The 15,371-nt window shown below is 41.3% G+C and overlaps 1 protein-coding gene across 7 annotated transcripts in view; it reads left to right on the top strand.

Annotated features, from left to right (window-relative positions):
* AMPH (amphiphysin) overlaps window positions 1–15,371 on the top strand; it is a 196,673-nt gene that overhangs the window by 112,045 nt on the left and 69,257 nt on the right. For all 7 annotated transcript variants that reach the window (XM_084796448.1, XM_084796447.1, XM_084796446.1 and 4 more), the window contains exons 3-5: window positions 1,138–1,192; window positions 8,777–8,871; window positions 11,422–11,517. In XM_084796448.1, coding sequence (XP_084652574.1) covers window positions 1,138–1,192; window positions 8,777–8,871; window positions 11,422–11,517 — 246 coding nt within the window. The remainder of the gene's footprint in view (window positions 1–1,137; window positions 1,193–8,776; window positions 8,872–11,421; window positions 11,518–15,371) is intronic.

The raw sequence follows: 15,371 nt of genomic DNA, 5'->3' as shown, positions 1-15,371 counted from the left end.
TCCCTAGGTGGAACATCGTGGGACTCAAAGCCCAGGAAAGGCACATCAGGGATGTAGGATGGCTTCCACCTTAGTGATTCATGGTACTTCTACTCACTACACGGCCCACTTACACATAGTGCTACATGACCCACTTACACGTAGTGCTACATAGCCCACTTACACATAGTGCTACATGACCCACTTACACATAGTGCTACACGACCCACTTACACGTAGTGCTACATGGCCTATTTACACTTAGTGCTACATGGCCCAAGAGGAGTCCTATAGCCAAGTCTGGTACTATTAAAGCTGGGAGTACTACTCTTTTTGAAAGAATCATGAGAGTTAGGCAATAATAAAATATCCCAAATATACATTTTGCATCTTTCACTTACAACACTTTCTTTTCTATGGGGAATAAAGACCAAATTTTCTGAAGCCATGAATTGTATCAAACCTGTATACATTGATTTTTCCCACAATACACACCTATAACCTACATGTGTATAGATGAGACAGCAACAACTTTTCGTAGCTCCTAAGATCATATAATCCCGTCAAACTATTTTTCTCCTTCCTTAAGTGCAGAACTCTCACCTTTTCACTCTAGGCAAGAACTTTACGGGTTCTTTTTGGCATGTCTAAATCAACGTGATGAAGCTCGCACTGTTTGGTGGCCATTGTAAGATAAAATAAAATTCCTGGGAGACAAGGGCAATGATGCAAGAGTACGACGCATACACAGCATGCCTAAGATGTGTGTACAGCATTGTGCCTCAGCATTTGCTCTCTGAGAGGCAGCCAAACTGACTTACGACAGTCAGCTGCCATTCTGAGCCGAGGAACCAAAACCTGTATTGTTATTTCCAGGTGTCAAAACTAAGAGTCATTGATTCTTAAGTACATATGAGTCTGTCTGCTGGACACCATCTTCTATTCTTAGCAAAATGTCATTTGTCTTTTTTTCTTCTGAATAGCACCTCTATAAGTGCCAAGACTGATGTGCATATTACCTTTTTTAGATTGTGCTAACATGATTATATCTTTTTCCAATAACAATGTTCTGGCAGTGATAACTGAATCTTATCACTTTTTATATATTTGCATGCAAAATATAAATGTTTAGCATCTCTGTACTTATGTGTTTTTCAGGCAGAGGGTACCAGACTTCAGCGAGAACTCCGAGGATATTTAGCAGCAATCAAAGGTAATGTGCATGTGCCTTATTTACTGCCTGTTTCCAAGCACAAGGCATTCTTGCAATTTGCAGGAGTCAGGAGTGAATGTTAATGAAGAAGCCAATTGGCTTTCTGGCAAGTAGTGTGCTCGAACACAGGTGTTTGATTCCACCCACTCCCAATTTCCATTGGAATGATAATCAGAATATACAAGGACAAATATACTTCTGCCCTTATGCTGCAAACTAAGAATAAGTGCCACCCACACGCCAGAGATTTCTAGGAAGGCTTGTTCGACAGAGTGAGTTGGAGACTTTACTGAAACCAAGCTGCATGTGGCTTTCCTTCTGAGAGAGTTGTCCCTCCTAGACTCACCCAAGTCCTCTCACTACAAGGAGCAAGGTGTTGCAGCAAAATCAGGTGGAGGCTGGGAAGGGAGCACATGCCTGAGACTTCAAAACAAACAAAAAGCAAAAACACACCACCACCACCACCACCAACAACAACAACAACAACAAAACCCCAACTGTTTATACATTCTCGCCAATGTACACTCTAGGGAGCAGAGAGGCCTCTGCATTGGTTTCTGACCTTTGTTGTGCAAGCTAAGAGGCTGGCAGAAGAGGGAAGGGAGGGGACTGAATGGTGCGGTGTGCTCAGCCGGCTGCTCCCCATTCATCACCAGGCCTCCTTTGCAGAGTCAGAGCCAAGAGCGCCAACAGATGTGACACCCCATAGAGCACACCCCCAAGATGAGCAGACAGAGGATGAGATTCTTACAGGAAGCCCAAAGAAAACTCTCCCAACACTGAGAAAACCTAGAAGGCCCAACTTCACACTTGACTCCTTCTCAATTCTTATAAAGATTTAAACATGCACACGTAAAAAGTGTCAGCAACCTTAGTCTTTTTACCTCATGCTCCTCATCTCACTGCCTTTGTGAAGTGGTATATAATTGTATAATTTTGGGTGTAACTGAATGCTTGGGCTTTCAATACAGTGTTCATATAAAGCAATAAAAATGTTATTTAAAAAAGTGTCAGCATGAAATCATTAGTTTCCATTTAGGGGTGAATGAAGCCTTTACAAGATACTTCAAAAGATATAAACCAAGAGATTCGACCATGTAAATGTGTGTTTAAAATTACCATAATTTTGACAATTTATTCAATGCAATTGAATTAAGATATAAAGGACCTAGTAAGTAAACTAAATGGAGAATGGTTTATTTTTTTTAAATGGGCAAAATATTTGAAGAAAAAATTATCTAGAAGAAAATTAAACAGGGGAAGCTGAGGCAGGAAGATCATAAGTTCAAAGCTACCCTGAGCAACTTATTGAAACTATCTCTGTATAAAAATGGAAAGCAGGCTAAGAGCAGGTGACACTGTTTGGTAGTAAAACACTCACTTGCTTAGCTGAGGTGAAACTTTAGGTCCAGTCTTCGCCAAATCCAAAAGAAGCAAAGAGCTGTTGATGGGTGGGACGTGAAAAATGCTTAACCTCAGGACTCATCAAAGAATGGTGAAGAAAATGAGACAGGAGATTCCATCCCTGCCTCTCTGCGTGTTCAATGACAAGAGAAACTTTTCTGTAAAGGTAGCGCTCCTGGAAAGCAATTTGGCAGAAGCTTCTAGGGGAGAGTAGTAGTCTTTGAGCTTTTTACACAGACCTTTACACACAGCACGTCACATCTAAGTAGGCATTCTCACGATTCAGGGTGAGTATGGAAATCTGATTATAACAATACTGATAAACAATGAAATACTGGCAGTGTTAATCCTGGGAAATTAATCATGATGATTGCTCAAATTGATTTTTAAACTGAAAGGTATGTAAGCCTTTTACTTGCCAGGCACACACTTCCCATCTTCCTGAAAGCTCTGTGATGCAGATACCTCTCGTGTTTGCATTTTTAAAAAAGGGTTTATTTATTTCTTATTTTTAATTATGTGTTTCCCTATGTTTCTCTGTGTGGGTGTATGCATGAGTGATGGTGACCAAGCAGGCCAGAGGCATCATGGCCTTTTGAAGCTGGAGTTACCTATAGATGGTTGTGAGCCACACAAAGTGGGTGCTGCATCTTGGAACCCAAACTTGGGTCCTCTATAAGAGTAGTATGTGCTCTTAACTACTGGGCCATCTGTATGATATATATATATATATATATATATATATATATATATTCAATGACATAAATAAAACACGTTTAATTAGCCCAAGAGCCATGCTTAGTAGACCATATGCATGGTAACCCTGTCTGTTTTCGTGTTCCCCAAACCTTCAGTTTTACCTGCTTTCTGACATGCCTTCAAACTTCATAACTAATGGTGAGCATCAGTTTCACTGAGTTTTAGCTCATTTATGCAAAACTTTTGTGTGTGTGTGTGTGTGTGTGTGTGTGTGTGTGTGTGTGTGTGTGTACATCAGACATAACCATGTGAGTCCCAGGGATCACCCTCAGGTTATTAAGTTGGTGGCAAGAGTTCTCACTAGCTGACCCATCTCTCTGGCCCTGCTACTCTTACTTTTTAAATAACACTTTCTATGTGCTGGACTCTGCACTAAACTACTTTAGGAATCTTACTTATTTACAGTCTTCCAAGCTGATGCATGATAGAGTAATGCCATTAACTCTATTTCACATTTTCTAACAAATAATGCCAAGAGTTTAATAATTAGCTAATCCAAAATCAACTTCAAGTACTACTTGGAACAATTACATCAGAAAATACAAATTTCTCTAGATATGTATTATTATTAATTATTGATTTAAGCTAAGAACACATGAAGTCATATTATTTCAAGGTTGGAGCTTCTCTCTATGTTAACTTATATATATTTTTTGCTTGTATATATTTGTTGCATGAATAGGCTCTCCTATGTAGTTCTGTAGGGCTTGGTCTCCTCTACCTCATTGGGACAGAGAATGCTGCATGAAAAGACTGGCACGATTCCTTTCTTGAATGTGGTACATTAAAGAGTGAGTGAGGCATTAGTTCCACTGAGAAACTGGGTGGAGTCTGAGAGCAGCCCCTGCCTGTTGCTGCTTATGCGCACGTCTCTCTGAAGGAGACTATCCCTGCAATGGGAGCGTTCTCCTACTTGTTTTATGCTGCTTGGATGGTATTAGCTAGTTATAGGCCACAAACAGTGTTCGCTGGTGAAGTTACTTCAGACAAAGCTGGTTAGCACAAATGTTTATGCAGATGCCTCTTGAGCTTCTCAGGGGGCTTCTGTGTTGTGCATAGTTGCTGTGAGGTAGGCAGAACATCCCAGATGGCCTCTCTTCTCCATGTGAGAAATCAGCCATGTTCCTTGGAACACATTTAGGCTTGGGAAACACACTTAAACACAAGGTGTATGCATGCATTAAGTACATCATATTTGGCCTCTTGGGAGACATTTCACTTAAGCCGATTTCTGTTTTCACAGAAAATTCTGGCTAATTGATAGTGCTGCAGTGCACACATCAGAGCAGCGTTTTCGGAGTAGCACAAAGGGATGGGATTCAGCCACAAGGGGTCCTGGGAGCTGAGGCAATTTTGGGAAAAGCAGTGAGCCATTGGCTGCAGGCATAAACACGTTCTCAAAACTAGTACCCTAGGTCTGACAGTTATACTCTTCCTGGCCCCTCTCCTGTGGTGGTCATTGAACCTTAGGTCTAGGAGCTTTGTTGTAGATGTGCCAATTGGAGTTTGTTTCTCGGTGGCCACTTATTCTCTGCATTTTGACATCTGTGGATCTCTGTAGTAGCCACTGTCTACTGAATAACAATAAGCATCTTTGATGAGGGAGAAACTCTACACTGTGGATATGAGGATAAGTCTTTAGATTATAGTTAGAAACCATATTGATTTAGAAGATTGGCAGTAGTAGGCTATCCATCCTCTAGGCTCATTACTCCTCCTGCCAACCCCCCTGCTCACCCTGTTGAGTAGCCTTAAGTCCAATTAGATAGTGGTTCATATCTCTGAAGGTAAAATCACCACAATTGCTCCTTTGGGAATATCTTTTTAAAATTTTATTAATTTATTCATATTACATCTCAATTATTATCCCATCCCTTGTATCCTCCTATTCCTCCCTCCCTCCCATTTTCCCCTTACTCCCCTCCCCTATGACTGTGACTGAGGGGGACCTCCTCCCCCTTTATATGCTCATAGGGTATCAAGTCTCTTCATGGTAGCCTGCTATCCTTCCTCTGAGTGCCACCAGGCCTCCCCATCCAGGGGACATAGTCAAATATGAGGCACTACAATTCGTGTGAAAGTCATATCCCACTCTCCACTCATCTGTGGAGAATGTCCTGTCCATTGGCTAGATCTGGTTACGGGTTGGAAGTTTACTGCATGTATTGTCCTTGGCTGGTGCCATAGTTTGAGTCGGAGCCCTAGGTGCAGATCTGCCTGTCATAATGTTCTTCTTGTAGGTTTCTAGAACCCTCTGGATCCCTCTATTTCCCCATTCTCCCATGCTTCTCGCATCTAGTGTCTTTGGGAATATCTTATCATGCCTGTCATTGCTGGGGTTTGTAGGCTTTACTTTGATTATGTTTCTCCCTGGACTGCTTTGGTGGCATTTCTAATACTGTGAGAGCTAACTGAGTGATAATGGGGAGGGAGGTATCTTTGCCTGGGACTTTCTGTTGGGTAGTCTGTGTTTCTGGTGAGGAATACTATCAACCCATGTAGTGTGACTCCAGTGACAACATTCTACAGGTTTATTGGAGTGGTTGCTTATTGTCCTATATAAGCCATGTTATTTTTTACTAGAACATACATGCCAAGGCCACACAAGCAAAGACTACTCATATTGGAGTGCAGTCTCTACCACCAGTCATAGAGGATGAAAACAAGCCTATGAAGTTGGCCTCAAATGGAAATCTTTTTTTTTTTTTACTAAATACCTTGTAGAACGTCCAACATTTAGAATAGAGACCCCTATTCAATAGGAACCAAATGCTCCTCCTATATATGGCACTCTGTAGTTGCTTTGCAAGCTTATAAGTTGCTAATCTTATAAAATATCATGTATTTGGTATTAACCGCCAGCAACAGCTTTCAGCATGAACACTGCTCTACAGTTAAGAAATTACTTTGTAAGGAAACTGGATTTTAGCTGTCTGCTCTTTTATGCCATATTCTGCCACCAGAGTAAGTTCTTTGCTTTAGTTTGGTTTTGTGCTTTTGTGGAAATTTATAAGGAATATGAACTGAGTAGACTCATCTGGAGTCTGAGACGTTCAAGATCAAAACCCCACATCTGGAAACCTTCTCTGGTGCATCACATCATGGTGGAAGCATCCCTGGGTAAGAGAGAGAGAGAAGTGACATGCTCATTCCTCTTTAGAAGGCCAGCCCTCCTGGTAATGACCCTACTTGCTCAGCTGCAGCACTAACTTATTCTTGAGGGCAGAGCCTCCTGGTGGTCTCTGTTTGAAGACCTCACTTCCCAGCCCCGCTGGGCTGGAATTAAGTTCCTAAAAACCAAGCTTCCGGAGACATAGTCAAACAGAAATAATAGCCAGTTTTTAAACCCGCAAAGTCTTCACACACCTTAAAAGAGCAGCTGGCCCTGGCTCGCTTGACTCACAATCCACCTGCTTCCCATGGAGTCAACTTCCGGGAACCCATTTCTTTGTTAAATTGGCTTCTTTCCAAATTCTCTGTGTATATGCGCAGTAGTGGGCATTCACTTTGGCCTAATAGAAACGTGACTGTACATTGTGTGAGTATTTTTTTATTAACTACATTTATTTATTTATTCACTCTACATCTCAAACGCAGCCTGTCCCCCTCCTCCCATTCCTACCCTCTTTCCCACCTCTCTTTCTCCTCACCAAATAGGAGCCACCGCCACCCCTTGCCCTAAACTAACCCACCCTGTCACATCCAGTTACATCAGGCCTATGAAAATCAAAACATTGTGGGTTTTTTTTTTAACCATCAATGAGTAAAGTCTTATACAATTTTATTTTGTTGTGGCCAATTTTATTTTTCACCACACAGTGACAGTGCTGTTCCTCAACTTGTCCAGAACCTATTTCCTTAGCTATTTATAATTTTTTTCCTCAGTCAGACAAAGACTTAAAGAAAATGCTAGAAGCCTTTGTCATCTGGATTATAAAAATACAACACCCTGTGCTTGTTGTGAAATTAGTGTTTGTCACAAAATGGAAGAGTATGTTTCTTAGTGCAATTTGCATGTAAGGGTGAATATGACATATGGGATGGTGCAGTTGTCACCTCAGTTGTGAGAGAATATGTCTTTGTTTGCTTGAATATTGGGTGGATATGGGTTCTGCATCACCTTTCTCTTGTTTATGCTTGCATGCCTATGGTTCATCCATCTCCACAGAGACTTCAGTCCTCACGGACTCTCTCTGCCTTCCCTCCAGATGTTCATACAAATCTCTCCAGCCACACGGGCCTCACACTTCATTGTCAAGGCCATCTTCAGCCGTGCTTAGCCATGCACTCCTCACGATAGGCTTTCTCACCTCCAACCGCAAGCGTGCCAGGACCGTTATCTGCGTACGGTTGTCAGGGACACAGGGAAACCTTATGGTTGCATGTCAAATTATGGGCTGACCTTCACATACTCTTCCTGAATATGGTGTATCACCTCAGGCCTCTTTTGTTTTGTCTTTTCAGACTTCTTGCTAAGCCCAGAACTGTTTACTGTCCAACAGCCATGTGCCTGTTGTCAACTTACAAATGATTTTGAACTTTGCTTCACTGCATTAGATTTCCTCCCCTTCCTTTTGTCAGGCCCTTACTGATGAAAGCGTAGACGTCAGTGTGGCCACGTGGGCTCTGCCAGCTGCTGCTTGCCTGTTGTTCTGCTGCCAATCATGGGCCACCTCCACTTGGACCTGGAATTTGCATCTTACCCTCCATGTTTTTCTGGGTCTGGCCACAACAGGAGGAGGGAACAGGGTGGTGTCTGCAAAGCCTTGGAGATGCTTTACACCCCTGCTGCTCATAGAAACTTCACCTCATGACTATTATTAATAAGCACGTGTTTGCAGCCTACCAATGTGGAAAGAAAATTTAGACCCATAGACTCATGAAGCCAAAGCTTTCTGAAAGGTTTTATTCAAAACTATGTTGATAGTTTTGAAAAACAGTGATAAAATTCCTTTCACTCGTCACTTATAAAAATAAAAGTTCCTCTTGAATTGTAACCACTTTCAACAATTTTACTATTTAAATCATTTCACCACTTTCAGCTGATATACACTAAAATCCTTTTTATACTTTTTCTACCTGCTTCAAAGGTATTTTATTTTTCTACAGTGATTCAGGATTAATTTTGCAGCTTTGTCTCCTGTTTCAGTGTTCTAGATACTTAATGTTAGCTTCCCTTTCATGAGTGACTAAAGTACATTATTACTGCAGTTCTTAGAATATGACAGTGGTGGTGACTGTTTTGGAGACCTGGTGTTTTGCTATCATTGTGTAAGTAACTGAAAATGTGTACCTAAGAGTCTGAATGAAAGATGTAGCTGTGCCATCACAGTTGGTTTTGTGTCACTTAGCAAAGCAGAGCAGAAGAGAGCAATGCCTCCGCCATTTGATGTAACAGAGACTGTTTTTCTCCAATGCCAGGCATGCAGGAGGCCTCAATGAAGCTCACCGAGTCACTACATGAAGTCTACGAGCCAGACTGGTATGGACGGGAAGATGTAAAGATGGTTGGTGAGGTAAGAGCTGGGTGGCAGCTCCTAGGAGTCCTGGGGTGGCTTGCAGAAGACTTTCACTGTTTGTGCCACCGTCTACTTTCCCACTCGACCACATTAATCACAAAGCAAGATTAGATACTCAGAAAGCTGTAAACATTGAACTTTTTCAAACCTACTTTATTTGGGGTTCTTTAACACTTACACCTCCCTTCCAACCCACCTACCCTAGATAGGAGAGAAAGGAGGTGAATGGGAACAGAAGGAGACCCTCCTAAGCTCAGTTCCTTGAAGCGATTCCACCCTTCGCTCAGCCAGGGTTTCAGCAGACCCATTAAATAGCAAGCCAGCAAGTAAAGGAGCAGGAATCCGGAGCAGCAGCCAGAACGGAACCTCGAAGCATAACAAAGGGCACGCCTCCACAGGAGGCGGTTCCTCTTCTAGTGGACAAACCCCACGTGTCCTCTCATGTGTTTCCATTGAGCAAACACTGCATGCCCTCACACAAGCCTGTTTCATATCCCACACTTATGATCAAAACAAAAGCATGTTTCCATCCACTACAGAAAGCAGCCTAGAGTTCTACTGTCTAAGCCACGCTTAGGCTTAGGGGAAGGTGATGCTAAAACCATTTGGGAAGATTTGGATGAAGGATTGCTTTTCTTCAAAAATAGCAATAGCTCTTTTCCATTATATATCATAGCTTGTGACAGCTGTCTGGGGCACAGCCCTTTTATAGGCTTAATTTTTATGCAGTAATTTCACCCTTTTATTCCCATTTCCCCTTTAATTAACCACCTTGGAGTACAAACGCAAAAGCTCAGAAGACCACCCGCCCACTCCCCTGTAGCACTAAACTTCACTGAACTTCATGGCAGCCTCGGACTTAGCAATATCCTTACACCGGAACTGAACACTGTGGCTCTGGGTCACTTGGCCTGAAGGAAGTAAGGCAGTGAGTGTCACTGCTCTGTGGAAGGCAGGGTGGGACAGGCAGCAAGCATGGCCGTGACACCTCGGGCAGTTCTTTCATCTTCTTGCAATTCATTCCCATGCACAAGGTTGAATGATAATTACAGTAACTGAAAACACATCGGAAGCCTTTGTGTTCCGTTCCTCTATTCAGTCTGGTCACTGACAGGGGATGGGTGGGTGGGGCTTCGAGGCAGCAACTATCTCCCCTCCAAGTTTCCTGTTGAAAGGAAGATGTCGTCACTTCAGGTGAGGCAGTGAGGCAATACAGCCCCTCTAGGAATGGAAGATCTGAATGAGACGATGCAGCCAAGGCCCAGGGGAAGGTTAGTTCAAGGCTGCAGTGAGTCTCCAGTGGCTGCATGAAGGTGTTGACATCCCTGTTGATCTTCATAATCTCCTTACGACTGAAACGGAAATGGATATATCTCTGAGAAGAGCTCTTGTTGGACATATTCCATAGACCAGAATCATTTAAAGATGCAGATTTGGCAAAACTGTCCCCACGCACCGTTATTTAATGCAATTATCAAGTGTTTTTGTCATCTTACATTTTCCAGTATGTAAACATCGTATTTCAACAGCATGCTGTTAAATGCTGATCTCACTTTGTACACTTCTGACTCATAATGTATTTTTAAAGCTCATCACAAACAAGGAAAATTTAAAGAATAATGGAAAGGTGTGTTTCTATCCTCAGAACATTACATGATCCCATTTGTCCACATCAATGCTGCTATTGACAGTGACTCTTTAATAAAATGGCTGCTGTCTACATTAGTTTCTGTGGATCCCAGGACACTTAGGACCCTCAGCTCCAGGTCCAAACATCATCCTTTGGATAATGGAGCAGCTGATCATTACATGTTCATAGTGTCTGCTCACAGTGATGATGAGCCTTTTTCACTTGGTGGATTTAAAGTATTGTATTTGCATAAGATTCTTACATTGGGCATTATAATAACTAGGATCAGCTTTTGAAGTACAAAGAAAGGAAACATAATGCAAATACAACTTCTTTGTTTTGGAAAATATCTCAGAGAGACAAAACTGTACTCAAACCTACTGTCTAGCTACAGCTAGCCTTGATTTTCTTGCCTCTCTTTACTAAATAAAGGGATTATAGATGTGGGTCACTATATCCAGCTTTAAACTTGGTTTTTGTTTTTTTAACAAGATCAAAGTAAAGACATTTGGAAGTGACAGCCCAGGAACTGGGGGAGGAGGGTTAGAACTGACAGATAACAAAGGTTTTTCTATAAATGATATTTAAGCCATGTTTTGTTGTTTGTTTCTCTCTGGATTGGCTCTAATTTCATCAATTGCTGCAGATAAATTAGCTGTCTTATAGAATTCTTCTAAATCTTTTAGCTTCAATGCCTGCCTACTGGGATTAAGAAACCTGTTACAGCTTCTTCCATCTTTAGTTCACTAGAACTCTGGCCAGATTGCCTTAAAGGTTGACTGCATTCTAATTAGCTCGTATTGTATCTTTTAATTCCTCAGGAATTATTGCTTTACTAAGTTTTACGGTTTCAGATGTTTTAGAAGTTTGGTGAAATATGTCTGAGCTCCTCAAGCCACTGTCTGTTTCTCCTTTAGAAGTGTGATGTGCTGTGGGAAGACTTCCATCAAAAACTAGTGGATGGGTCCCTGCTGACACTGGACACCTACCTGGGCCAATTTCCTGACATAAAGGTATTTCATTCTGTGCATGAAGGAAATAATTGAAAGGTCTTGTGTAGTTAGTGAAACCAGAGCAACGGAGGAGAATTAAAAGTTCTCAGGCTGAAATGAAAGACATTTGTAAGTTTTCATTTTTTAAGCATGGGTTTTTATTCTATTCCATTATTGTGAAATAAAATCCAGCTACAGAAATCAAAGTGCCTCTCTAAGTGAAAACTTCAATGTTTCTTTCTTTACTAAAGTCTTTTCAAGCCTGTAGATACAAAATCAGAACTCAAACTACCAAAACATTGAAGTTTTCATTCTATTTGAAACCTTTTATGCATGGTGTGTGCAATGATTTTCATTAGAAAAAGTGATTGTCATGGAGAATGGAGAAACCCAACTGTAAATGTGAGGAGAAATCTGATATTTCACTATTTAGTGTTAATTTCACATGTGGTCACAGTACACCTGGGTGATTTTTGCTGTCCTTGAAAATTTCAGATTAACGTTGAAATATGAGCCTTTCAGGTGTATTTGCATCTGGATATAAAAACATTATGTTTAAAACAATGGTTTTATCTCTTAACTCTCTGGCAAGGGTAAATAAAGAAGTGAATGGCTAAATGTTGTAGATTTGTAACTGACAATGGAGGTAAGACAGGTTTGAACAAAGGTCTGTAAGCAACAGATATGCAGTGTAGGCCCCTTTGCTTCTAAGCTCAAGGTGGAATCAGGGTACGTTGGCCTTCTAGCATGGTGAGGAGGCTATGAACCAGCACCAGTGGGCATCTTGGGCACTTCCTTTCACAAATCCACTGTGACCTGGCCTTTTCTGTAGCCATGAACCAATACCAGGAAACATCCTGTAGAGAACGCGCTGGCCGTGGCTACACAGTGAAATGAAGTGGTTTCACTGTGTCAGCACTCAGAGCAAGGATGGGCTTCTCTCCTCCCACAGAGAATGAATAGGAACAACTGGCCAATATGGAAAGAACATTCTGGGCTTCCTGGAGAGCTGGGCAATAACTTGAGTGGATCTCTCCAAACATATTCCACTTGATGGCCACATATCAAGGAAGCAAATGTGAATAGTAGGTTCCCAATGTTAACAAGAGCACCATTGAGGTTTTTTCCTCTGTATTTTCATTTTCTTTGAGTTTTCCTGATGGTGTCTGCACATTAGATAAAATAATCACCTGTTCATCAACAGACACTGGAGTGGAGAAGGCAAATGCTAGAACTGACTAGGTTCTTGTGTTTTAAAATAAGGGATTAGATGAGGAAAACATGGATTGTGATAAAAAAATAAATGGTTAATTGATAAGTCAAGCACCTCCAGGCAAGGGAGAGGACCAGAGAACTGGGTAAGAAGTCAGGGGTGCTGCTTTTTAGGCAGGCGGGAACTGTACTATGCAAAACAATGTGCCTGTTCCATTTCTGTCAACCTTGGTTCTGTAGAGTTCTTATGCTTACTCTATCATTGGTTTCTGATGTGCTCATCTTGATGGTCCACTTTTGGTCCAACCCACATAGTCATCCCTGTCATATTTTGAGACCCTTTCTGTCTTTCTGTAGTACAGCTCAAATCCTGTTCTTTTTTAAATAGACTTATTATTAAAAAAAAGAAACCTGGCAAATATAGTACTACCTCCCCCAAATTAACCAGACTTAAAATCTATATAACTTAATGAATTGATGGGAATTTAAAATTGGTGTTCAAAATGGAACCTGTGCAGCTTCCCATTAGAGTTCATGCTTTCAGTAGTGAGTTTATTTTATGCACTTGTCCACTACCAAATCCATCTGCTTGTCTCAGTTTTCAGTTATCTAGAGGGAGCTTGGCTCCATCTGTGCTGAGTCCAAAGCCATTTCCACAGGCAGTCTTTCTGAAAGTGGGACCACTACACACTTGTTGAACTTTTTACTTCTGAAGGAAGAGGGGTCTGGACTTTTTTTAAAAAAGCTTTGTTTGCACTAAGTTCAGAGAGACAGTGATGGTGATTAATTCCAGGTTGTTACTGGCTCCTCAGTGTGTTAAGCGGCATCCCAATACTGTGAGCCAGCCTAGGAATACAATGCAAAAGTTCCTTGTCAGATAGTGGATCTGAGAGTCTCTACCCAGGTAAAAACTGGGAGTCAGAACATAGCAGCCACATACCCTAGGCTGTGCCAGGTAATGGAACTACTTCAAGTGGCCACACACTTGTTGAGTGTCTTCCAACCAAGGCTTTCCATTGCACTTGCTGCTCATGTAGAAACCTTTCAACTAAATTCTGTTTTCCAAAGAGAATCTATTTGTAGTTTGAATTAGTGTATACAGGAAAGAAAGAAGAGCCAGGCTTCTGTTTCCTCCATCTTTTGATATTCCCTCTATTGCATGGTAATTTAATCACCACAAATTCAAAATCAGTCAAAAGAGGATAAAGAAAACAGTATTCTCCTACCTGAAAACTTAAATCAGCTTGCAACTTCTCTCAGTTGTGTTTTCACAATGTGGCTTGACTAAGTAAGATTGGGATTGACTGGGTAAGCAGACAATTGAAAGGCACCTGCATTTCAGAAGAAAAAAGAAATGGAGTGAACTATTACCTAGAGGCAGCTATTTTATTGTCTATGTTTCCTAAAAGTATATAGTTACAGAGCAAGCACGCACAGAATTACAGGGTTAAAACAAACTCATAATCAATTATGCTGGTTGCTCATTTCAGTTCATTTGAAGACAACATAGTGTAAACTCAGTAGAACTGTTACCTAAGGAGTTCCTTTCTTGAGGTACACAGGTGGATTCCTACTAATTATTCAGTGACGGCACATCTGGGACTAACAGGATTATAGGCCTCGTTCATGCTACTATCAAGGCAAATGCATGCTAAAGTTTTACATGTGTCATGTACAGGGGCGGATTCAGTCTCTTCTTTCCTATCGTTCTTTACTCTCAAGCTACGTTTACAAAATTAACAACCAAGGCAGAGGCTTGGGAAACTGTGCAGCATGATAAATGATAAAGGAAACATCCTGGGTAGCTCAGGAAAGAGACAATTTGAAGAGTGACAACCAGCTATACCTCAGTTGTACATGTACTCACCGAGTGCAGTTGACAAGGAGCAGAAGGCTCCCTGGGTCACAGCATGATGGCCAGCAAACATGTGGTAAGGGGCTTCTGATAGAAAGGAGCTCAGTGAGTAAGCGTACCTGAGTGGAGAGGTTTCAAGGCATGGGGCAAACCTGACGTCCTTGACGCCCATTAAAGTCAATGGGCCACATGCATGGAAAGCCTCAAACAAGTTCCCGAGCGTTTACTGTGGCCTCTCCCAGGCGACTGTGAAGGACTGCTCATGAGGATGATGTTTGACGTCTGAGCTGTGACTGGCAGGGCACTCTGTGCTGTGGTTCCCATTGTATAGTGCTGACATCAACAATCAGAATTATAACACATGGCACCAACCAGGCAGGCTTATATCTGTGAACAGTTATCATAAAATGTAGTTCAGATTCTAAGGTGGCAGCCATGCATGAGCAACTAAACATATTTTTACTTCAGGGCACCAAAATAAATTCCAAATTGGGTTTGTTAGAGAATTTTAACAAGTGCAACAAATTATTTTCTAAACCACAGAAATTTAAGGCAATAAGAAATTTCAAAAGTTTTAATTAAACGTATTCCATTTAAAGTTTATTTCTATTATTCAAATTGACTTAAAGTTTACCATTGGGTACCCAGTTAGAATTGTATTGTATGAAACAGTTCATTCTAGTTAATGCTGCTTTTATAAATCTTTTAAGTATTTATTTGTTTATTGCTCCAAACTTCCAAAATGTCACATAGGAAAGGAAATAAGATTGACTTGTTTTTATAGCACAAAACCATCCTTGTCAAGGGA

Source organism: Acomys minous (assembly GCF_964271855.1).
Source record: "Acomys minous genome assembly, chromosome: 9".
Lineage (NCBI taxonomy): Eukaryota > Metazoa > Chordata > Mammalia > Rodentia > Muridae > Acomys > Acomys minous.
The sequence above is the reverse complement of the archived record's forward strand: the minus strand, read 5'-3'. Positions and strand labels throughout refer to the sequence as shown.